The following is a 27007-nucleotide window of genomic DNA, read 5'->3' on the forward strand; positions in this document are numbered from 1 at the left end:
TAAGAGTACATGGAGCAATGTCAAGCCGTTGGCACTGACAGTTAGCAGGGTCACATACAAGGAAGAATGAAGCATGCATTTTATCTCAGGAGCAGTTTGATATTCTCGTTGGTGACAGGGAAACTGAGGACAGATCACATCAGTATTCAGGTGTTGGCTTAAGAGATACTATGAGGATTCCCACTGCGGATACTGTGAAGAGGATCCCGATTTTAGAAAAGACAGTATATTCTTTTCCTGAGAATAGGTACCACATCCTAGGACAATTAATTGGACTTTTGGAAATTGAACAGTTTTAAACAAGAACGAACTCATGATTGTGAGGACTTAGTGTGATTATGAAAGGGAATTCAGCTTCGGAATCCCTCTTTGCATATTTGTGAAAGTGATTTGAAGCCAGTGAGTGCACAGTTTATGACTGATATCTCAAATATAACCTAATTGTTATTTTGAAGACTTTTTTTCTAAATAAAATGGTCCAAACATTTATAGCATCTAGTGATGTTTATTCATCCCCCAAAGCAGCATTACTTGTGAAACAACTGACAGTTCCCAGAAGACTCTGGATGTGTAAAAGAAGTATCTAATTCACAGGAAGTTATCAAAAGAATTCACTGTGGGGACTTTTATTTGTTTGCTTTTTTTAGGAGTGATTCTCAAGCGGGAGTTGATAGGATAGAATTATTGCACCCTTTAACCTCAACTATGTATTGATGAAATGGGTACTACTGCTAAGAATTAAACCTTTTTTTTTCTCCTTTCTTCTTAGTAACAAATATTTATACTTCATCACCCAGAAAAGAGAAGAGAACCATTCATTCAGCATTTAGGAACACCATTGTATAGGCAAGGACTGTTAATAGCAAACTGTGGTAATAACAAATCAAATTAAGGAATTGGATTTGAGATACCTGTCTTTAGTTTATATCAACCAGAGAGGAGCAGGAGCAGGGGTCTTCAAGGATAGTGAAGAATTGTTAGAGAGGAAAGGAGGATTGAATTTTATTTACTTGCCATAGGCCTTGGAGGGACTTTAAGTAGTTAGAGACAATGAACAAGGCTGAATTTGGAATTTTTCTTAATATTACAAATTAATCTTCACAATATAATCTTACTTATAACCAGCTATGGAAAAATGGATACTACCAGGAAAGAAAATTGTCTATAAAATGGTATTTTGACAATATTATCATTATTTATGAGGACTGTATCAATTGAAATGAAAACACATTACTTTAAGAATTACCTTATTTATTTTTGTTTTTAGTCATTTCAAGTGCTAAGTGAAGCCTTTGTCTAGATTATTTTTCTGCTCTGATTGCCAAAATTACTGCTTGTCCACTGAGTGCTCTTCCTTTGCTGATGCTCCATTATCATTTTTTGTTATCTGTATCTTTATCCATTTCCTTGAGCTGAAGATTTACTCCAAGCATGGAGGGAACTGTGACACATACTGGCCATGCTTATATAAAGTTTTGTGGAGAGATGGAATCTTACTGAGGTTAACAAAGAAATTATGAGGTAAAAAAAGATTACCCAGAAATACTCACTTTATTAGGGTCTTTGTCCTCTTTCTCCCATGTACCCAGCTCTCAACTCTACATATGGTGTATATCATTACATGGAATCCATCGGAGGAACCTTGAGGGCTGAAGAAGAAAACTAGAAACCATGCAGCTAAATATCTCACCCTAAATCATGAATCTAGTAGAGCTAGAATCTGAACTCTATCTACTTCAAAGGAAAAACAGAATCTTTTATAAATTATCTCTTTGGAGCAGAGTAGGCAGAAGTAGATAGATTTTATGACACACCAAATCTGGAGTCAGTTCTGCAGCTCTTTTGTTTGTTGGCATTCTACTAAGAATGTATTCTTAGTCTTTTTGTTTCCTATAGTACTTATGCACAGACTCTGTTTCTAAAAGCTCATTGTCTTATTGAATTTGCTTAAATGTCTGACAGAAGTATATATTTCTATCCCAAATTAATGTTTTTATCACTTATTATCTTAGATGTGTCTACATTACAGCAGAAAATTAACATAACGCAGGATATAATTCTGAACTTCAAAGACTTTAAATCCAGAAGTGATCAAGGAAATAAATACAAATAATAACAAGAACAAAAACCCCACAGGAAACATGTTGAGAATATACATTGCTTTGGGAGGTGTTAAAAACTCAAAATTTAGAAGAAGGAGGGAGGAATGGGGAGAAAGCAGAAGATGGTCAAGGAAATGAATCTGTTTATGTATGCATATGCTTGCCAAAACCCATGGAATGCACTTCACCAAATGAAAACTCTGAATTTTAAGACATGACTCTGTGTGCTAATAACACACCAGGGTAGGGTCCCCATTTCTCACAAATGTTCCTGTGGTGAATGATGTTGATCATGGAGTTGTCTATTCATAGATCAGGGCAGGCAGTATATGAGAAGCCCCTATACCTTCTGATTAGTTTTGCCATGAGCATAAGTTGCAATAAAAGTGCATTATGGTAAAAACAACAACAGAAGAAGAAGAAACATCACAGAAAACTAAGAAATTAATTTTCAGATGTGATTTGATTCAAGGTAGAATATAAAAATATTCACCATTAGAAGTACAGCTAGAATGGAAGACATCTTATCTCTTGTGTCTGTACATAGGCATGCATGGTGACGTGGCATAAGTAAGGGCAGTATTGTCTGTGAGAGAAGAGGCTGGAGAAGAGGAGGCTGTGGTACAGAGTGCCTTGACAACCTTCAGCTGCTTTGACTTACTTGAGTGTCCCTGTTGGTTTTGACCCAGGAAATTGCATTTTAGAAAGATTGCTTTAGCATGGCTCGAGAGAAATATTCTAGAATGCTAGAAAATTCATTGATAAATTCTAAGCAAGGGATAGCATTTTTGGAACAATGGAGAAAAGGATAGAAATGGAAAGAAGGATGGATAGGAATAACACGAAATTTAGAGAAGGTAAAGCCTAAGTTCCCAAGAAAAATGGGCAGAACAAAGAGTTAGGAGAGAAACCCATAGGCAGCTGGATAAAAGACTCAAGAGGCCAGTTTTGAAGAACACAAATATTATTGCTGAAAACAACATGTTTTCCTACATTGTGAAAGGGATGACAGCATTTTCTAGGACTACCTGTAGAATGAAACCAGGTTAAATAAAAGTTGTGTTAGATTTTTTTTTTTTTTTCGAGACAGGGTTTCTCTGTGTAGCTTTGCGCCTTTTCTGGAATTCATTTGGTAGTCCAGGCTGGCCTGGAACTCACAGAGATCCGCCTGTCTCTGCCTCCCGAGTGCTGGGATTAAAGGCGTGCGCCACCACCGCCCAGCAAGTTATGTTAGATTATACTGACTTTATATACTGTACTTACACCTATAGTGTACAACAGAGTCAATAATACTTTGAAGGGAAATTACAAGAGTTAATGGCACTTGATATCAATACTGAGATAGATACAATGGCTTCAGTGTTGCTGATAGGTTATGGAATGTTGGAAATTATCACTATACTCATGAAAGGATGACAGCTCCTTTCATGTCTATTGACTAGAAGGAATGAAATATTAGTCTTTTTTGGAAAAAATATCCATCTCAATGACATAAGCAAAACAATGCCTGCATTTCTCGGTGGATTCCATATTGATCCTTGAAAAACTGGATTTCTTTTGGTAGGTAAGGAAGAGTAAAGAGTGACTGAAATAGCACTGTGGGCCACAGATTCTTGGCTTCCTGTTTTTGTGATTTATGTATGCAATTCATTTAGTCTTTTTCATCAGTTAAATTCTGTATATTTAATGCTATAGCAACTTAAATTTTGTAGATAAGAAAATTTAGGATTAGAGTATTTACATAATTTACCATCACCAAATTAAGTATCTGGTAGGAATCTTTGAATGAAGACACCTGCAATGCTAATTGTAAGAGGAAATGAATAAATAAAACATTTTTTTTCTGCTAGACTTTTAAATTAAAAATGAAAATAATTGTTACTTATTATGTATGACTATTGTAATAGTTATGATTTTCATGTAATTATTTCAATTGTTAAAACATCAAAGTTTCTACTAGTGATGACTACATAAGATACTTTTATGTTAGGATTAATTAGCTTTGGTGCCTGATTAGACTGGATATCTAGTGTAGTTATCTAATATAGCTTCAAAGTTTCTGCTTCTCAAAAGCCCATATAGAGGTGAGCCTAATCTAAATGGTGAAATTAAAAATGCTCCACAAGTATGTCTACAGGCTAATTTGATGGAGTAATTTTTTTCAGTTAATGTGCACTCTTCCCAGATGACTCCAGTCACATTGACAGAAAAACTAACCAGTACAATTGACCCCACATGAACTTGACACACAAACACATCACGATTAAACTATACCTTTTCCTTGTTTTGTTTATCACCAAGATCTCATAATAATATCACAATATAAAACATAACTTTAAAAGCCATTTTAAATGCTTTCTTACTCTATGAAGGAGGTGTCAAGACACGGTTACAACCAAATCAAAGAAAAACTAATATCTGGCAGTGCAATTCAAATCCCATAGCTCAGTGTGTGGCATTTTGAAATCTCAATTGTCTGTGTTCTGAAGGGCTTGGGAAACTCCATCTATCAATCTTTGCCACCCACAGTACACACAGCTTGTGTTGTAGGCTCAAGCTAACTCTGCTCCACACACCTGCCGTTATGCCTTTTGGTCATCCCACAGTCTTGTAATCTCCAAAATCTTTGGTTCTCCACTGAAACTGAGGCTGTACTTTCACCAATAGCATCTCCTGGGCCCTATTCAGGGACTCCAACCTTACCATATGATGGGAAGACTAGTTTCTCTCCATTATCCCTTCAATGCTTCAGCTTTCATGCCAGTAGACTCACTACAGGGGAGACTCATAAACATTACCAAGTTTAGCTGCCATCCTGAGGTGCAGCCTTGGCTGCCCTGGGCCATAGCTGTATGCTGACTTTGAGGAAATACTCCCCAGGAGATTTCACTTCAAAGATGCTCTTGTTAGTCACAGCTGAGTTTTCAGCCCCCAATAGCCAACATATACTGTCCAACTAATGCAATGTTTTTTATTTAAGTGGCTCTTGTTTATTGTTAATTGCACCCGATTCTTCAGCTCTAGCTGACCAGAAATGACAGAGTCTTAATTCAAAGTATCACATGAATAGCTCTGATAGTCCTCAAGGGGTTATCAAACTTCCCTCTGACACTTCACAATCCACGGATTTTTTTTCTCTACACTCCTATCTTTCAAGCTCCCACCGAACAGCACATTAAGCTTTGAGCAGTCAACAGTTTTCCAGCTCAAAGCTTCAAACACTTCCACAATCCTTCCAAAAACAACATGATCAAGTCTGTCACAATAGCCCAATTCTCTGGTACCAATTTCTGCTCTACTTTCTACTGCTATGATAAAACACTGGCCAAAACCAGCTTAGAGAAGGCAGTGGTTTATTTCATTTTACAGCCTACAGTCCATCGTGAAGGGAAGTCAAGCGCAGGAACTCATGTGAGGAACTGAAGTAGCACTATGGAGGAATGCTGATCTCTTGCTTCTTCCCCCATGGCTTGCTTAGCTTCCTTTCTTAAGCAACCCAGGACCAACTATCCAGGGACTGCACAACCCACAGTGGGCATGACCCTTCATCAATCAGTAATCAAGAAAATGCCCCACATGCTTTCCTCCAGGCCAGTCTGATGGAGGCCTTTTCTCAATTGAGGTTTCCTCTTCCCAGATAATTCTCACTTGTGTCTAAGTTGATAAGGACACTAACCAGCTCAAATATAAAACAAATTATCTTGGTTGACTGAAACGTCTGCCAAACATGAAAGTTTATGTTATAAATGCAACAAAATTGCCATTGCGGAATACCTACTAGTAGAATCCTGTGTCTTGTTTCCAGAGACTTGTTTTATTGTTATATAGTTGTGTTAGCTGACTTGTTACTTTTCCTTTTATAAGTACAGGTATACTTGACAACTCTAAATAGTCTATTACTTAGTGAGTTAATTGTGGTGTCAGTGGCCTAAGAGAAGCTTCATGAAAATAACATTATAGTCATTTCTCATTAGTGTTAGCTATGCACACTTGAAATAAAGTTCCTATTTTTCTTCCAATTTTGAGCTTAATTGGTGTATTAGTTACTTTCCATGTTGCTGTGATAAACAATGGCACAATTTCAGGAGGAAGGTTTATTTTGGTTCATAGTTTGAGAGTGTTGTCTATGATGATGAGGAATTAATGGTGGCAGGGACTCGAGGCTGCTGGTCACATTATGTCTGTGCTTAGGAAGCATAGGACAATGAATTCTTAGTCCCCCTCCCCCTCTTTTTTTTTTTTTTCTTTTTCATTCAGCCCAGACTCTAGTTCAGGGACTGGTCACTGTGAGAGTGTCTTTCTACTTTAATTAACCCAATATAGATAATCCCTCAAAGGCATGCCTTGTGTCTAAGCTTATCTAGATAACTCCTCAGTCATTTCTATTGGTCTACCACATGATTCTAAGTCCCATTTACTCATTGAGATTCAACTTTACAGTTGGGGTAGACGTTCTCCAAAATATAGGTAGTAATCCCATGCACATTCAAAATTGTCTGGAAAAGTTATTTTTTGGAAGATAGTACAATATATTTTGCAAAGATGGTCACTGAAATAGCGTAACATTGAAATTTTAACTTGGTTCCTGCTTCAAACCTAGAAGAGACTAATTATTTTCAGCTTCAACCCTGTGTTAATCTGCTTTTATTGGGAACAAAGACAAGCATAAATAAATACTCTTATACTTCAAAACTGCAATAAAGGTTAGAATCTATACTTGATCAAATTTGTACTCTTCGAGGTGAATTGTTATCAACAAAATTCTTGGAAAACTCTACCTGTTACTGCTTAATCTTTTCTTTTCTTTTCTTTTTTTTTTTTTTTTTTTTGGTTTTTCGAGACAGGGTTTCTCAGTGTAGCTTTGCGCCTCTCCTGGAACTCACTTGGTAGCCCAGGCTGGCCTCAAACTCACAGAGATCCGCCTGGCTCTGCCTCCCGAGTGCTGGGATTAAAGGCGTGCACCACAACCGCCCGGCTGCTTAATCTTTTCTATGATTGCTAAATTGACATTCAAAGTCTTTCAAAATGCCTCTAAACATTATAGCAAAGACAAAGTTTAAAGGTAGAACCTGTATTCTTATATTTACTTACTTATTATTTTGAAAAAGGTTTCTATTTATATTTAGCATCACTCATATAGGTGACATATTTTAGGTATTTATTAGAGTTTTTGAGTTTTATTTGCATAATGAATTACATTTTTAAGAATACTAATCATAAATCTTTATCTTAGTAATACACCAATTTTTCTCAGAGTCAATGTTCAGTCATTTGGAAAATAATGTTTAAAAGATACATTTTTTTGTCTCTTATAAATTTTGTCATAAATTTTTAATAATTTTTTTCTGACAGGAAAATGGCTGATTACTTTCTACATACTAAAATGTGATTTTTTTCCTATTTATTGTAGGTTTTATTGGGATTTAATAATGCTTATAATGATGGTTGGAAATTTGGTCATCATACCAGTTGGAATCACATTCTTTACAGAACAAACAACAACACCATGGATTATTTTCAATGTGGCATCAGATACCGTTTTCCTATTGGACCTAATCATGAATTTTAGGACTGGGACTGTCAATGAAGACAGCTCTGAAATCATCCTGGACCCTAAAGTAATCAAGATGAATTATTTAAAAAGCTGGTTTGTGGTTGACTTCATCTCATCAATCCCAGTGGATTATATCTTTCTTATTGTAGAGAAAGGAATGGATTCAGAAGTTTACAAGACAGCCAGAGCCCTTCGCATTGTGAGATTTACAAAAATTCTCAGTCTCTTGCGTTTATTACGCCTTTCAAGGTTAATTAGATACATACATCAGTGGGAAGAGGTAAGTCCCCTGTTTTTCTTTCTTAAAGCCACTGTATCATGTGATTTTCATGACTACAATTTGAATATGTATGTGCTATGTGTAATGACTTGCATGAAATTTAAGAACAAATAATTCCCAGAGTTCTCTTTTCTGGTATTCAAGTGATATTTGGATATCTGAAAGAAGTGAGCCAATTGAGACCAACTATAAAACATTCTACCCATTGAATATATTTTAAGCAAATACACTTTAACTGACATATTGTTATCCTAGTCACTGAGACTTCTCCCATGCCTTGGAAGATTCTTTTTATTTAAAAAGAATGCATCAAATTTCTTCTTTGACAAAGATGTTTAGGGTATGATCGGTAATCTGATATATCATCATGTATAAAAAATACTGGTATATGTTTCCAACAATATTGGAATTTCAGTGAATGTATGATTGAGGAAAATACATCTCCTTGGTTATCTTTCAATTCTATAAATTCATATTTGAGTTTAGCATACTAAGCCTGTTCATTGGTTTTTGTTGCCTACAGTTATTCATTATAGTTTTCCCCAATTAGTTCATTTCATAATAGTGAAAAAAAACCCACCATACCTAGGAAGGAAATTACTACATAGAAAACACAAAGGAATAAATGCAGTGAATCTAGCCAATTAGACCTCTTGGCTGCTGAATAGGGCATCTGCTGTTCTTAGACAGTGGGTGGGATGCTGAAAGAGCTCTGCCAACTGACGTTTCCAAAGGTCTGAGTTAAATATACCACCATCAAGCAAATAAGTACCTCTTTCCACAGCTAGTATATTAACCTTTTTTGGCTTTTTCCTTCATAAGCATGGCTCTTTGTATTAATTATAAACTGAATTTGATTGTCTGCATAAGAACGAGAGCGCAAAAGACCTCCAGAGTACCTAATGGAACACTGTAATGAAAGCCATACGCTGACTCTGGATTGTTGTTTTGCTCCTACAGAAATACCTTTTGGTATTTTAAGAGATGAATTATGGTTTTAAAGAAGTCATGAAATGCAAGTTTTATTTACTTTCTGGGCAGCTGTATCAATGTTTTTCTGTCGGCTTGTCAATGACATTTTGGTTCACAGGCTCTCAGGAAATGACACACAATGATAAAACACTGCATAATATACTGATGAAAGCCATAAAATGGATCATTCTTAAAATATGGATCTGGAATATATTTAAAAATAATTGAAGCATATTTGAGAAATTAGATTCACTTGTAACATTTCTATCTAATCGGAAATTAATGTCCAGTTCTCAAAGCTTTTTTTTTTGCAATAATTTGAAAATAATAATTGAAGATGATTCTTGATAATAACCAATATTTATTGGGGAGATTGTATTAATGACAAGCAGTTTTTAATTCTTTGTACAAATTTGCTCCCTGAATCTTCTCTACAACCCAAAGAGATAGATTCTATTGTCGTCAATGTCAGGCGAAGACAAACACTCTAAGGCTCCTTGCTGGGACTCAGAGGCTGGTAAGGGGTGGAGCTGGGATTCATACAGCAATCAGACCCCAGAGCTGTGGTCTTAACATGCAAAAGTGTATAGGTCTCACTGTAGCTTGTACTCTTTTCTTTATAAACATCCCATTATCCCACCATTTTTTAGATTGTTTATGGAACTGTACAGAGCTTTTCTTACATGAGAATGTGGTCATTGTAACATTATAAAACTGAACAGCTACTCCCAAAGCAAGGGCACAAAAATATTTTGACATATAGTCAGTGAGAGAAAAGTCACAGATAGAGCTACCCAGTCAATTAAAAATACAGTAGGCAGTGTAACTATTTTTTAATGACTTTCAGTTTTAACCCAGTTATCCCAGGGAATGGCAGCAGGATGAACAGATGGCATCCTATCAGATAAAATGACAGAGCATGTGGTCAGAGAGGACACTCCTTAACACCGACATTTTCTGTTCCTGGCAATGGTCACAGGCACCTAGATCTGTGTGGCATTACAGAATTTTAAAGGTGCCTGCGATGTCATTCAGAAACATCAACTGTCTGATATCATTATTGTGAAATGCAATTTAATATGCACTTAGTGAAATTTGCTAACCACATGCATTCAGGAGAGAGTTGAGAGTTGGCAAGATCTTTCTTATAAATAAATGACCTTGGTAATAAATGAATCAGAAGCTCATTTAGCTGAAGAATGTTTTCTTGGTTATATGATACACCCATATAATAATACATATCATGAATGTTTAATGACTGATAGCAATACTCTTACTAAAGACGAAGAAATGGAATCACACTCCAGAATTTAATATAAATTCATTTATTCCACCTACACAATTCAAACTATAATCACAAAGAAACTTGAATGGCTCCCAAACTGGCATGTCTCTACCTGACTTTTATAAATGCCACCGGGGTGTGTTTACAAGTGGAAATACAAGTTAATCATCAGAAGTAGCTGTATGAGCTTTTGGATTAAGACTGCAGAGGAAGATATGAGTTCACCCACATGTCTTTGAGTTCTGAGTGTTTTAGTACCAGGCTGGCTAATGCTAAATTCAGCAAATTTGGGGAAGTCATGTGTGAAGTCTGGAAGCTGCCACTGTTCTAAATGAATCATTCCCAAGGAAAGCAGCTGCCTGCTATAGGGAACTGTGTTCATCATTGGTGGTGCTTTTTTTTTTTTTTTTTTCCACCCCCGGCCTGGATTAGTTCAACTAAAACACAAGAAGAGTCTCTGAAGCCAGATAAATTAGAAAAATATTATGAATGAGATGCAGGAAGTTTGACATTTGCCCTCTGTGGTCCATCAAGGCTACATGTGAATGTGTAGGAGGAAACAGTTGATGAGGATGATCAATTTATAAATGCCCTAGGGTTAAGGTATCAAGGGGGAAGTTACCTTCTCAAATCAATTGTAAGATCAATGATTTAGATTGTAAAAACTGAGCTCTTTGACACTAAGTTGAAGTTTTATAAACATGGTCAATGATATGGAAATCTGAACGATTTAGATAAATTAAGCTATATTTTTTTTAGTGAGATCTTGAGCAAATGGGTTTTCCTCACTCTTGTGTTTTGTTTTTTTTCTTTATTAAGAAATTTTTTAATTCATTTTACATATGTATTTTCGTTTTTAAAAGTCATTCCCCTAATTAAGCGATATTACTTTTCTTATGGTTGACTTTCAAGTATGGCAGAGTTCCATGCCGGATTGCTGTTTCATAATCTATCACAGGGGAAACAATTCTGTATGACCCTCCAAAAAGACACATATGGTGAGGAAATCCTTGAAAATTAAATGGAACATTATTAACAATTTGTGATGATCATAAACCTCTAAAGAGATAAAGACCAGATTAAAAGCTTAGCAAACAGGGGATTATTTGCTGTATAAAAGTGAAGGGTTCTCAAAACCTCAAGTGCCCTTTTGTTGACCTCGGTCTCTTTGTCCAAGGGAGATGATCCTTGACCCGTTTTAGAGCCTTGTAAAATATCAACTGAAAGCATATGCATCACTTTGTGTACAGTTACTGTGGTATGTGACTACAATCCCAGAGCTAAGTGGGAGACTGGGACAGGAGGATGACCATGAGTTCCAGGCCAGCCTGAGCTGTATAATAAGATACCAGCATAGAAATAATGGAATGACAAATAACATTTGAAGGAAATATTTCCCTTCTATAAGGGTTATCCAATTACAGGGTTCAGTATTTCAACTAAACTAGACATTCCTTCATGGATCATGTAAAAGATGTAGTGCAATGTGTGATTGTATAGTAACCGTAGCTTGCTGGTATACAGCATATTTTGTTTAGTTCTCATTTCCTATCTCCTTAACTTCTTTTGTGTGGATTTTAGGCATATTACAATCAAGTAAATGCACTTTGAGGCAGGAAGGAAGGCTTGTAACTGAATATCTTAGGCACAGCAGTTGCAGATAGATAATTTGTTGGCATGTTACAGTGCTTTTCTACTAATCAATTTTAGATTATGACATTGGATTAGAAGATTTGTCTACAATTTGTGAGCAGTAACACAGTGTTGTTAAGGAGACAGTCTTATAGGAAACTAAGACACAATTTGGTTTCTGGTTTTTGTTAATTTTAACATGTTATTTGGTTCAGATTAAAACTTAACTCTTGGTATATATTATCTGGCTACTAAACATTTTAATGTATTTTAAGCACATTTGCTTTTAGAAAACACATAAAACTTCAAGTCCTGTCACAAGCAAATAAAGTGTTTGCCCAAACCTGCCCTCTACTAGAGTGTAGAGAGGCTCGCTCTTATCCATCACATCCAATCTGTGTTTCTTTGATGTGCCTCCAAGGCTCTCCAGCACACTGCACTCATTTTTCCGCCTCCTCCCTTCTTTGCACCAACATTTGCTTGTTTTTAGTTTTACTATACCTGAAAATAACAATTATCTCCATTACAATAAGGTTGCGTGTGCAGCCCCTCAGATTGGAAAGTCATTTTTCCCCTTTGTCTGTCCTTTAAAAATTGATTCAAAGTCATTTCCAGAATGTATTCTATCTGGATGCACTCATTTGTAATAGCCAGTACTGTTATACTGATGTATTCTTCTGGCTCCGAATATTTCAGTTCATGATAGTCACGTGTGCTGTCCCTGCCTTTTCTAGACATGAACATTTAAATGGAAGAGTCACTCTCTATTTTGTCCTTGAGTCTCCTTGTGTACTAGGATAGGACCATTTTTTTTTGTTTTGTTTTATTTTGTTTTGTTTTTTGAGACAATGTTTCTCTGTGTAGTTTTGGTGCCTGTCCTGGATTTCCCTCAGTAGACCAGGCTGGCCTCGAACTCACAGAGATCCACCTGGCTCTGCCTCCGAGTGCTGGGATTAAAGGTATACACCACCACCAACACCCAGCTGGATCTTAAACACACTATATTATGAGAGCATGCTATCTGTTACCCACATGATAATTTAGGTGCTAAATCCACTAAATGTATAAATAATATTCATTTTTTTATGCTGAAGCATTTTAAAGTAGTGTTTACTTCTAGATGGGTAACACATAAAAACACGAAGCAGATGCAGCTTTGCAGGAAAAGCAGACAAACATGTGAGTACATAATCATAGATGATATGGTAAGTACTGACCTGAAAGAGGAAGTCAACAATCATTTCTACTGTGCACAAAGAAGCTTTGCAAGATGCTTGAACTGTGTTTGAAGCTGGAGTGTGGAACATTCACCTGTACTACTGGGCTCATGGAGTATAGCATCACAATGAAGACACAATGCCTAGGCTGCCTAGCAGAGAGACTGTGCATCTCCAGAGAGAGCTTGAAAGCATAGACTGGAATTCCTGTTAATACTGAACTAAGTAAGATATTGTCAAAACAGTTTAGGCAGGAAACTTACATCTTATTAGTTTGGCAGAGTTCGGGAGGATAGAGACTGCTCAAGAGAGAGTCAATGCCAATAGTAAAGGGAGAGCTTTATCCCTGACTTGCAGTGCTCTGTGTGCAGCTGCACCAGGCAGGATTCATTTTTGATTAGCTAAAGGGCACATATTAGCCAAGTATTCCTGTCCTTAAAATATGTGTAGCAATGACTATATTATAAGTCTAAGAAATATATTTTGTAGTGTTTTATTATTAAATGTCAATTGTGTTCGTGAATTATTTTTAGGAGTTAGGATGGATGGATGACATGCTACAAAATTGGTGTATTTGGTTGTTTATACCAAATGTCTTTTGTTTTCCATTCAATCTAAGGGAAGTCATATATAAGTGACTTATTATATCTACACATAATAGCAGCATACTTAGGTTTAAATGATGTGAGTCTTATGAAATATTTTTGAAATATTTTAATTTGATTTATGTTTATTATATACATAAGCATAAGTTTCTCAGTTACATCATTCTCTGGCTAGTGTATCTTCTAAGGCATTTTTACATGTGTGGGGAAGTCTCCATTTTCTGCAGTAAGTATTTATTCTGCTAAAGACCACTAGGTGTCCCCTATCAGTTATGTTACTTCAGGGTTCTAGATTCTTAAATAATAAAACTATGTCTTGCGAAAATACTCATTTACACTATCGGAATAACTGAGCTGATTGGCTGATATAGTTCTATAAAAAATTAATTACCTTGAGTATTCAGCCACGCACAACTTTACTTGAGGTTAAGTAAAGAGTGTTAAGTTACTTTTTGAAGTAATTATACTTTGAGAGAACTGATTTCAGTATCATACTGTATGTTTTGGATGTGCATTTTAGTAGGTAACCTAAAATTCTAAATTAAGATTTTTATGAGTGTTATTTTGGAGAACATGCTAGATCAAGATGAACATGGTATGTGTTGATTTTCATATCTGTGTGTTTGAATTAACACACCTATTTTGTGAATAGTCTTTGGTCAGTGACACACAAATGGTTCCCACATGGAAGACACAATTTCTGTATATATTGTTTCATTTGTATGGGTGCTTCCCTGCATGCGTGTTTGTGCACCATATGTGCATGCACTTGATTGCTTCTGAGGCTAGAAGAAGATATAGGATCCCTGGAACTGGAGATACAGATAATTGTCCACTGTAATGTGGGTTCTGGGAATTGAACCAAGATCCTCTGGAAGAGCAGTCAGTGCTCTCAACTGCTGAGGCATCTCTCCAGCCTCAGAAAACTCTAATTTATGTAAGAGTATAAGATCAAATTTGAAATTTTCTGCCTTCTTACTTCATTATCAAAACACATTCAACTTCCTAGCAATTGTATACGTGGTGCACTCAGTATTGTTTTGCATATTTTTCTGTACTCTAATGCTTAGACATCAGTAATTATCATATAAAGCATATTCAAAGTTTCAGAGTTGTACCATGGACACACATCTGAGTGTTATCTCCACAAAGATTTGCCATGCCCTCAAGCTAGTGTGTTCATTTTTCCTTCTCACCTCCCCCTTCACCCTTGTTTTCTGTTAATGTTGGAAGTCTAAGAGAGATCCTTGTTTTCCACTTTTTTCAGTCTCTCTACCCAACAGTCAAGTTCTGTATATCCTGCTTGAATGTGCTTGGAATCCTTTCACTACTTGATCTCAGTGCCTTCCTATTACAAGCCAAATTCAGTTTTCTTTCACTCGTATTTCTAGAATAGGCTCATAACTGTATTATACAGCTCATCCTTGTTTGTCCTTCAGTTGACTGAAATGTGCTATTTTTCAGAATAAATATTGTATAATGCATCTACTGGAAACATTTCTACAACTTTTCATGATCTTTGGGATAAAACATAATATTGAAGATCTTTTGAAATCCAGTTCTAGCCAAATTCAATTCAGCCTAGGATATTGTGCCTGTTAATCCTCAACAAAGATGAACTTCTTTAGGTATCCAGAGAATATATTTTAAATCCTTTGTATATATTATTCATTTATTGCCTTCCTAGAACTTTGTTTCATCAACCTCAGCTAATCTGTCATTTTGATGATTTCATATACATGTATCATTTTTACATAATTTTTATCTCTCCCTCTCCCTGTACAATTTCTCCCATGTCTACCTACCTACATTCTTTCAAATGTATGGCCTTTTCTTCTTAAATTATTATTGTCATACAAACATATACAGCAGAGATCATTACAGAAATACATAAGTCTTTAAAGTGTAGTGAACAACTAAACTAATCGCGATGGTGCTCAAGCCTAATGATACATCTATAAATCAACACCTGGGCCTAAGGCTCAGTGAACATTGAGTAAGAATGGGCCAAACAATTGGAAGAACCACAGGACCAGAACACCTTTTGCCAAGACAGTGTCTTCCACCTAGGACAGGGAAGTTATACCCATGAAATCTCAGCAATGTGTTTCCCCTAATCAAACCACAATTTAATGTGAACATCACTTCCTTGAGGTTGAATTAAATAATCTCTCAAAGTTGGTCACATCTATGAAGGATTTGGCCAAGTCCTTGTGATTTTGCTTTATTATACTCATCCCTTTTCTAACTTTTCAAACTATAATTTTCCAGCTATTGATTATAACTCCAGAAAGTGGAAAAATGGCTTTCCTGTATCTTCAGCTCTTGGTATATGCATCAGACATAACTGCACAAATTCCTTCTTGATGAGTTATATTATACCCTTATGAGAAATTCAGTTCTATTATACAGGAAAGGCAACTATGTAGACATTGAGAACAATAGAGAGAGTCTTGTGTGCAGTACTAGAGAGTTTATGGTATAGGTAATAAAAGCAGAAGAAAGAGACATTGTTTAGAAGTATGAGGTAAGGGGCTCCAAGAGAATGAGTGTAAAATGTATCCATTTTCAAACTAATAATAGTCTTTCTACACGTCAAGCCAGGGAAATATTTCGAGACATTGGAAATCATTGTAATGATCAATCATGAGCATGTTGATCATGTGACACAAGGGGATAATTATAGCTTTACTGCTTGTCTTAGGGTTTTTATTACTGTGAAGAGATTCCATGACCATGGCAACTCTTATAAGGAAAACATTTACTTGAGGTGGTGACTTGCAGTTTCAGAGGTTCAGTACATTATCATCATGGTGGGGAGCTGGAGGAATAGCTGAGAGTCCTACATCTTACAGGCATCAGGAAGTAAACTGAAAGTCACATTGAGGGAAGCTTGAGGAAAAGAGATCTATCTTAAAGCCCACCCTCATAGTGACATACTTTTTCCAACACTTCCTAATAGTGCTACTCCCTTTGGGGGCCATTTTCTTTCAAATCACCACACTGCCCAATTTCACAGGATTGTTTTAAGGATTTATTACTGTTGAAAACACTTTGGAAGTAAAGTTTGTAGACATGTAGATTATTATTATACTTTTTTTATTTAAAACATGAAGACACTTTTTAAATAAAAGAGCTTCAATTTGATCTTTTATTGTACCTGTTTTCCTTTCAAACACTGGGAACACTATAATGCAATTATACATTACTTCTGCCCTAAATATACCAAGTTAAGAACTGAAGTAGTTCACGAATATGGCTAATTGAGGACAACAATACTTAGCTTCACATTGTTCCAATGTTTCTGATAAGTGTCTTACACTGTTCTGTGTTGTGCATGCACACATAATATATATTTTGATAGCTGCTAGTTTGAATTCATCTACTGTGCTCTTAGAACGAACATTTGAATGCCGTTGCTTTGCGAATGCTGGAAATACAGTTTGCAATGTGCATCTAACTGGAAGTTTTCTTCTGCTGCCAGAGTGTTTAATTGTATGCATGTGTTACATCAATTATGCAAGTAATTACACAGAGGAACAGATCATTTTGGTGGGTCTTACACCTGGCACACCTGTCTTCAAACAAGAAAGATGTGATGAGACATGACTTGCATACAAATGAAACAGTGGCACTCATTATTGAAAATAATGAGAAGAAGTGAAAAAAAATCTTGAAAGGAAATCTTAAATATATTTTAACAGTTCCTTTATGTACTCTTAATGGAAAAGTCTATGATTGATAGTTTCTCACAAAACAGTCTCACTTTTTTGTGATACAGTGTTGAAAGTGCTTGTGTTCATTTGAAATCGTTGATTCCATATTTAAAAGAGTGAGGCAGAATGTTCGAAATATATTAGAGATTATCAGGGAATGTTGTTTTAAGACCTATTATAACAGTTATGAGAATGTTAGAATAAATAAAACCGTGGTCTCTCAATTGCACTGGGTAATGACTGAGAAAGTCTCCCTTCAGCTTCCCTTCCTTGCTGATGTATGCACTTTGGATTTTGTATTGGAGGAATCATGTCTCAGTGTGAAAAGGAAGTGCATTTGGCTGGTTATATAATTCTGATGGCTATTTTGAGTTTAAGTCTGCCATTTAGGCCAGTTGAGTTTTTTTTTTCTATATTCTTTTTTTTCCTTATTGAATCTTAAAGTGAAAGATACTAAGTCAGGATTCTGGGGATCTGGAGTTCTCCTGATGACAGTTGTGTAGTAAAAGAATAGTAGCTGTTCTGAGGCAATCTTTTCTACCACAGGAGTGACATTAAGAGTTTGTTATTGAGTATGGTAGTAGATGGGGATATCTACAATAACATGGTATAATTTTAATTTACTTTTATGCATTGGTATGACTGCAAAGATGTAAATGAGCAAATAATATAATACCAAAGAAATTCAGAGTTTGGAAATGAGAATTAATAAGTCCCTTGTATGCAAGTCCCTTCCAGATAATATTTTCTTAATTTTATAATATGAACAATGGCATATACTTGGATTGTATGGTTGTTTAAACAATTAAAGGGATAATTCATGGGAAAGTGGTTTATAAAACTCTAAAACTGAACACTTAAAGATCGTATTGATATATGATGTCATCAGCCTGTCAAATCAATGTACTGATTCTTTGCTGAATCTGGGAAAGAATGGAATTTTGCATTTGTAGTATTCTTGGTTATACCTGAGAGTGAAGACTAACTAGGATTGTGTTCGTCCGTGCTCTGCAATTTAGAACACAGGAGCTGTCACTTCTGCATTATACCTACCAGTGATGATTGAGCAATCAACTAACTTATTTTGTGGGAAGATAACAAGTTCTTGGTACATGAAGTAGTCCTCTGTTGTGTGCAATGCTCATGTTTGTGAAAGTAAAAACAAGGATATCTATTTAGTTCTCTTCATTCCATTCTACTGGCAATGAGCCAGCACTCGATGAACTTAAATGCATAGGTTTCAACTATAGTGTGCAATTTTAAAGATCTTCCTTATTTTTTTATCTAACCTGAAACCTAGAAACATATAGCTTAAAAATGTTCAATCTGATCGTTAACACTCCATTTATCCCTGTATACAATTATTATGGATGTAAGTGAATTTTGTAATAACAGTTATTACCAGTGGATGCAATACAGTGTATTGGGGAAATTACTGAAGAATTTCTAGCTTGTGGAACCTTATGATCACAGGAATTTTTTACTCTAGAATACTATCAGAACATGTATAGAATCAAAGTAGTATATGTTTTCACTGACTGCAAGATCATGTTATGAATAATCTTAAAGTTCTGAGTGACTAGGTTCCTGCTCAGAGATATTTCTCTGGAATTGTGACATTAGAGACTGCAATTACACCTATAAAGCCTCACATATACTTTGAGCCATTGATAGATATCTTATTAGGTTTCTGGTTGACAGGCATCTAAGAAATAATTCTTTATACAAATTGGATAGGTGCATGAATTTGAGTGTCACAATGTAAAAGAGGTAATGTGTATGACATGGACGTTCTCTCAAGATCTAGAATATATTGGTGACTTGCAGAGGAGGCAGGAAGAAGCAGCAATGAATTTTCAAAAATGTATTTCACAGTCTTGCAAAACCCATTTGCTTCCTTATTACCGGTATGTGCCTGCCGTTGAAGACAAATATTTCAGTGATTCTAAATGTCTTTGAGAATTTTACTGAAGAAATTATCCACCCCCTTCCCATTTAGTTGAGTCATTATTTTGAATTTACCATCAATCTCCCATGGTTTGAAATTATAAGATAAATCTTAAGCTTTAGAAGAAAAAAAACAAAAATCAGTGAATATCTGTTCCAACAAAATGCTATGAGTTTTGACAGAATTTTTTGTAGTAGCAAATTTCTTAACTCTGATTTTATGAGACCTATTTAAACATTGTCTATAGACTATATAAGAAATATGCTAAAATAGAACATTCTCTGTCACAACCCTCTCTCCCTTTTCTTTCCTAGAGTATGAATACTCTTTCAAGAGACACCTATGGAGAACATGTTGTATTACAAATACTTGAGTGAACAGTAAGGAAAGATCAATAGATACCATAAAGTAACTATTCAGGGATATGAAGAAATATCAGCAAATGATTTACTCAGTATTTATAAACATCGTTCCCATTCAAAGTGAGTCAGTTGTCTTCACATTTACACTGGAGTATATTACACTACTCACTATCCTTGTACCATTGACTCTTTTCCTGCTTGAAGTCACTTCTCACATCTTTGACTGTCATTGTAATTGCTGAAGCTATTCCAAGAAGAATCCATATGTTAATAAATTCCACCAGCAAAACCATTGCATTCTTCACAAATATGAAAGACTTATTGTGAAACATTTCTTTGATGGTGAAACTGTTTATTAATGTTCATATTTTGTTATTGCTGTTGTTATTTTTTAGAGTTAAGAGAAACATCAGGTAGTGAAATTATCCACAGCCTCAGGTTGGTAGCAATAAGGAATTTTCCAAGATATAAGAGATCAGAGGACTCTATACCTGATCACCACCCTTGAGAAGACTGGATTTTGTTCTGTTTTGTTTAGTTTTCATCACCTTTATCTCTATGGAAGCAGAGTTTTGTCCTTGTCTTCTTTCTCAGTCATTGAGAAGATTTCTAGCAAAGTGTCAGCAAAGTATTGATTATTAATTCTAAGATAATTATTAGAAAACAAATGGATATTCTTTATTATACACACACACACACACACACACACAAACACACACAAAATGAAGCATATACATAACATGTAGAAAATTCTATTTTAGAACCCAAAGTAAAATAGACTTCATTATTCCTTGAACTGACGAATGGAGTATTAAAAGACACAACGTAACTTGTCCTTTTGGTCAGAGAGCCATTGGACTTATTTCTTAATTAATTATTTTGTCATGATCATTTCTACCTTCCAATGCAGAAAATAATAACACTTGTATGAGAAAAAGAAAGTGGTGATAAGCATGTGATTAAATTAAAAAGGCAGACAAGTGTTTGGACAGAGCAATGGTGTTGCTGCTGAACCCAAGGGTCTGGATCCTACCCCCAGGACACATGTGGGAAAGAGGACAGACTCCCCAGGTTGTCATCCAGCCTCTGCACAGTGTTGTGGGACTTAGGTGTCTTTTGCTTTCCTGTCAGCTCTAGATAACTAAAATTTTAAAATTAAACAAATCTCATTAAATTTAAGACAGAGTAGTTCCAAGTTGGCAGAATATCTGGCTTAATTTATAGGCTCAAACATACCCAGGATAATTAGTTGCCTTTTTACCTTTAAAAAATTCTTTAGATAACAATTTACCATTTTACCTCTAATAAATCTTTAGGTGATAATTTACTTTGTTGAGCCATTTTATGTCATACAAATATGAACATTTCAGTTTAAAAATACAACGAAGTACTGTAGTCATACAACATTCATACTATAAATATTTTCTTCTAAATTGTACTATAAATGTTTCCTAAAGGAAAAGATATTCCAAACAAATTTTCCTAATAAAATAATCACAGCAGTTTCTTTTAGCTCAGTTATGGAAAGATGTTCCTATTACAGCTCATTGTTATGGAGATGTCCTTGAAGTGGAGTGATGATTGTTGTTATAGGGTTTCTATTGTTGTGAAGAGACACCATCACCATGGCAACGCATAAAGGAAAACATTTAATAGAGGTGGCTTACATTTTCAGAGGTTCAGTCTGTTATACTCATGGCAGGGAGCATGGTAGCTTACAGGCAGATGTGGTACTGGAGAAGCAGCCGGGAGTCCTACATCTTGTAGGCAACAGGAAGTTAACTGACACACTGGGCAGTGTCCTGAGCATAGGAAACCTCAAAGCCTGTTTTCATGGTGACACACTTCCTCTAACAAGTCCATACATACTCTAACAAAGCCACACCTCCTAATATGGCCATTCCCTATGAGCTAATGGGGGTCAATTACTTTCAAACTACCACAGTTGTCTTGGAATGTTTCTCTCTTGCTCCATCTTGATCAATATTCTCTGTGTGCTCTGTAAGTCATTAATTGTTTTATGGAACCCACAAACTTTAGCAGTTCTGCACTTTCTAAGTGGCTTTTCATAGCAAAGATCTATATTTTACCTCCACTTCACAGCCATCATGGGTAAACCAGAAATCCTGGATGCAGACCATCTCACCTGGTTATAGACTGACTAAGCACCTTCCTTTATCACCATTGCTAATCCTTCGACCGAAGGAGGGAAAGTTCTTAAGGGTCTTTATGGACAATTGCATGATGTCTCATTTCTTGTAACTATGACCAAAATTTGTCACATGGCCTCATGCATTCTCAAGAAAGTAAAAAAGAACCATTTTGTTATTTACCTTGAAGGAGAAAACTAGCTTTTTGCTTAGTAGCACTAAGTAGTTGGAATAGGTATATAAAATGGAAATTAATGCAAGACATTTTGATATATTTATCCCCTATTCCCTATCAGATTCACGCATATCTCCCCACCCATTTCATATCCTTTTCTGGGAGAAAAAAAAAAGACATCCCAGTGAGTTCAGTTTTTGCTGCTTTAATGCTTTAGTGTGTGGTGCTTCACCCTGGAAGGTGTGTGGTCTGCTTATTCAGGGTCACACCCATAAAGAAAACAGATTCAATTCTCAGTAGTTTCTGAGCTTGGAATAGGATTTTTTGACTATTCCTGATCCAAGCTGGGATGTTTGTACGACTTTTTGTACAGGTCTTGTGCATGCTGTCACAATTGCTGGGAGTTCTTATGTACAACCACCCTGTTGTGTCTGGAAAGCATTGCTTCATTGTAACAAACCACTGTCTCTTGTTCTTGACATCCCAGGTAGGGCTTAGTATTTCAAGGACTGTCACTCACTGCATAGTGTCTGGCTGTGGGTCTCTGTATTTGTTCCTATCTGCTGTAGGAGGAAGCTTCTCTGATGATGGCTGAGCAAGGTACTGATAGGAGTATAGCACAATGTCATTAGGATTCGTTTTATTGCTACAGTTTTTTTGTTTGTTTCTTTGTTCAAAACAGTAGTATTTAGCTTTACCCTGGGTCCTTGGGCTATCTAGTCTCAGGTTTTTGGTCCCAAGGTAATATTTCTTAAGCAAAATGGCATATAAGGTTGTTTACAAGAAACTTACGACCATGTAGCTTCTGTAAACAGAGATGTGGCTGGAGAGGTAAAGCGGTGTTTTGAAACTCCAATTAAGGACTTTGTATCGAAGACAATAGAAAACTGCTGAAGATCTTAGACACTAACATGCAGCTTGGGTAAACAGAGATGTGGTGGCAAAAATAAATTGTTGTTTTGAAAGTCAGGATGAAGACTTTACACTGAAGACAATAGAAGCCCCTTGAAGATTTTAGGGACCAGCATGCAATGTTCATTAAATGTACAGTATTTACTATGGAGCCACATGCTATTCTTAGCACTTAAAGTATTGATATAATTAAGTTCTCCTGCAGCCAGAAGTTTGTCAAATTATTTCCACAAACAAATGAAAAAGCTGAAGGCCAGGGAGATAAACAACTTGTCTAAATTTCACAGCTAGTATATGATAACAGCAGGATTCAAGTTTATATATAACCTATATACCAAAGTCCAAATTTTTTGTGCAGTGTGTGTTTGTACGTGTGAATATACATGCGTGTGTGTATGTGTGTGTGTGTGTGTGTGTGTGTGTGTGTGTGTGTGAGAGAGAGAGAGAGAGAGAGAGAGAGAGACAGAGACAGAGACAGAGACAGAGACAGAGAGACAGAGAGACAGAGAGTGTGAGAGAGAGTGTTCATCTTTAGGCCAGAGATCAAACTCCAGGGTTCTTCATTACTATATGCTCTGACTTTTTTCAGCAGGGTTTTTCACTGGAATCTGGAGATTGCTGATTAGGAAAGGACAGCTGGAAAGTAAACCCTCGGGATCTGCCTGCCCCTCTCTCTCCAATATGTTTCATCACATCTAGTGTTTTTATGTGAGCACTGGGCACTAAATTCAAGTCTTCATTTACACAGCAAGCACGTTACTGAGCTGTCACTGTGGAACCCAAAGTCTTAATGAGTACTTACGCTGTCACTTTCTCTGCTTAAATAGTATGCATATAGTTTGAAATGGAGGCAGATCTGATTTAGGACAAAATCACTACTAGGTACCATGCGCCATAATTTAACCAAAAGAAAACTCATTTGAATGTTAATGGTAGTCTATAATGTGACCTTTTTTTCTAAGCCCACAAGGAGTTTAGAAGGCTGATGCGCATTCCTGTGAGACCTGGCCCTTGTACTTCATGACTCCCTTAGGGCTGTCTCCTGGATACATAAACCAGTATTTATCTACTATAATTTTGCAAGTGAGCTCAATATTAATAGGATTATAAATAACTCAACTAATGGAAACACTAATTTCCAAGCTTTAAAACACCAGATTTAATGTGAGTTTAATAATGTATTAATTGTGGATGAAGGTTTGCATAATTTAATTTCCTAGTTTCCACACTAAGATCTTTGCCCAATCAAATGGAGAACAATGATATGAATATGTGATATAATTAGAATAATTCTTTTACAAAGGATATTTATTATACTTGAAATCTCTAGAACACTTTAAGTGCAAACATTAAACCACCATACCTTAAGTATGGATCATAATATTTTCATTATCCTTTGAGTGTATTACTTTTATCTGGACTTCATTTTTCAAACAATTCATACTTGAAAAGTACTTAAAAATCAAGCACTTATTCTTCTTTAATAATTATTTTTGTACCACTATTATATCCTCAATCATCTTTAAATGTTATGCCTTACTCCAGTAGACATAAATTTATTTTATTGCCTATTATATAGCTTAGAGAGTATTCTGTACTCACTTAAAATATGCTTTCTGCTATTACTGTTTAATATTCTACAATGGACAATTAGGTCAAAGTCAATTAACAACGTTTTTTGTTATGTCTGTAATTACAGTATTCTACAACCCTACTGATTTTTGTGATTGCTTATGTTGGCAGTTCTTCGAGATGGTTCTGAATACACTCAACCAAAGTTTGGACTGTTCCATCTTGCCTATCAATTCTATTGGTTTTCACAGAATTTTCTTTACTGTTAGCTTTATGCAGGATTGCTACATTCTTTCAGAGGACCACCCCCCTTAAAGTATCACATGACCCTCATTATAGCTTACCAATCATTATGTGTTTTATATTTTCTTTTTCTTTTTTTTTTTTTTTTTTTTTTTTTTGGTTTTTTGAGACAGGGTTGCTCTGTGTAGCTTTGCGCCTTTCCTGGAACTCACTTGGTAGCCCAGGCTGGCCTCGAACTCACAGAGATCCGCCTGGCTCTGCCTCCCAAGTGCTGGGATTAAAGGCGTGCGCCACCACCGCCCGGCTAAAGTGAGTTTCTTATAGACAGCATCCAGTTGAGTCTTCATTTAACTGTCCTTTTATTTTTCTATTCTTACTTGATTTTAATTTAATTTGATACTTTTTATGATTGCATTTTATCTTCTCAATTTCCTTAGAAACTGTGCTTCATTATTTTCCCCAACACTTACTCCAGATTTCAAATGTTCATCTTTGCTTTTATCACCATCTACCTATTTACCGTCAATTAATATTGCGTTGGCTCACATATCCTATACAGAAGATCTTGCAGTTTATTTCCATAGTTTTCCTCCAGCTATTGTACTACATTATTTTTTACTTAATTAATATGTTCTGCAATTTTAAAAGTATCTATCTCTCTGCCTTATTTTTAAATTCTTCTTTAAACATTAAAATATGCATTTATATATAATTTCTGCTGCATCTTATTTATTTGTGTAGATCCAAACTTCCATTTGATCCCATTTTCCTTTTATCTTCAGATTCTCTCTCATTCTCTCTCTCTCTCTCTCACTCTCATACACAGTTGTGTATCTACCTCTCTCTATATATATGGAACCCTATTTATTGATCTATGTCTGTGTAATTTTTTTCCTCACAGATTTCAACTACCTTATTCTTCTTATCTCCAAACCCCACTGCTCAACTCAGCTTGACAGTAGGCTCTGTTCTTTTTTATTTTTCACCGCCTTAATCTGTAAATTCTCTTTGGTAGGAATCTAATACTAATTCTGATGGATTTTTGTTCAGTGATGACTGTGAGCCCAAAAGGAGAATGTTCTAGGTGTGTTGACAGATTTGGTAATTAAGAGGTAAATCTGCCTTCTGTTCTAACAACACACTCAGAAATAGAATGTTGCACATTGTTTCAAAACTGAGAATCATATTTCAGAGAGATTTCCAACTCAGAATTGGTGATGATATAATTTTAAAAGAAAGGTAATGGTAATTTTTACAACTTACATTGCCCAATAACAATTTACAAGTCACAGTGTGTTTTTAGTGGAACAATACTATTATAGGACATAATTTTTATGCCATTATATTTATATCAACAGATTAGACAAACCAAGTAAAAATGCTAATCACTGGAAAATTTATCAAACAAAAAAGAAGCTTATTAAACTGACCTTGTGTGCTTAAACACTTGTTTCACCAGCTGACTGTGGGTTACATTAAAACCATTTACAATTTCAGATATTTTGTTATATTCTTAGTGTCTGCGCTCATGAGTCTAAGTAACTTGGATTACTTTTACCAAATGATTCTTTTACATGAGTAGTTCATATGGAAAACATCAGACCATATTCCTTTTGTGAACAATGGATTTTTAAAATAACTCTTGGTCACAAGAGGAAAGAATGCTTGGGCTTTGTTTCAGTTTGGACATTCTGAAGTGGACAAAGGAAAAGTTCATATTTTTTTCTCCCAATAATACAAAGCTTATTCAGTTATATTGATTCAGATTTCAACTTTTTTTCTGATAGAAAAACAGTGCATCTTAATTACTTGCTAGAGAGATAGTACTCTAACAGTGAGGAAAGGTCTGTAAGACAGAATGACAATCTTGAATGAACATTCTTTAATTCGTTCAAAAAAATCTGGCATTCATAAAACAGTCTTATACTGAATTAGTAAAGTGGTAATTGTAAGTTTTCCTCCAAGATCCATGATTTCACTATCCCTGAGAAGTTGGCTAGGTGTTCAGTACAAGTCATGATTTCTCTCTTGTTGAGTAGGTCTTAAGTCCAATTATAGAAATGTTGGTTAATGCCAAGGTATGCATGCCACTACTGTGCCCTTAGCGGTATTTAGCTATGCTTCTTGTTGTTGTGATTTATAAGAATAATACCATATGGTCAGCCCTTAAAACATGTACATACAGGCAACATTATCCTGGTTGAGCAGGTTGTATTTATGTGTGTGTGTTTGTGTATATATATATATGTGTGTGTGAATGTGTGTGTAACAGCAGTTAAAGG

At 35.6% G+C, this 27007-nt stretch overlaps 1 protein-coding gene across 1 annotated transcript in view; it reads left to right on the forward strand.

Annotated features, from left to right (window-relative positions):
• The window catches only part of Hcn1 (hyperpolarization activated cyclic nucleotide gated potassium channel 1), a 397328-nt gene that overhangs the window by 46069 nt on the left and 324252 nt on the right, over positions 1-27007 (forward strand). Inside the window, exon 2 of the mRNA XM_052743322.1 lies at positions 7513-7936. Within this exon, the coding sequence (XP_052599282.1) occupies positions 7513-7936 (424 nt within the window). The remainder of the gene's footprint in view (positions 1-7512; positions 7937-27007) is intronic.

This window comes from Peromyscus californicus, unplaced genomic scaffold (genome assembly GCF_007827085.1).
Source record: "Peromyscus californicus insignis strain IS unplaced genomic scaffold, ASM782708v3 Scaffold_18__1_contigs__length_77618521, whole genome shotgun sequence".
Lineage (NCBI taxonomy): Eukaryota > Metazoa > Chordata > Mammalia > Rodentia > Cricetidae > Peromyscus > Peromyscus californicus.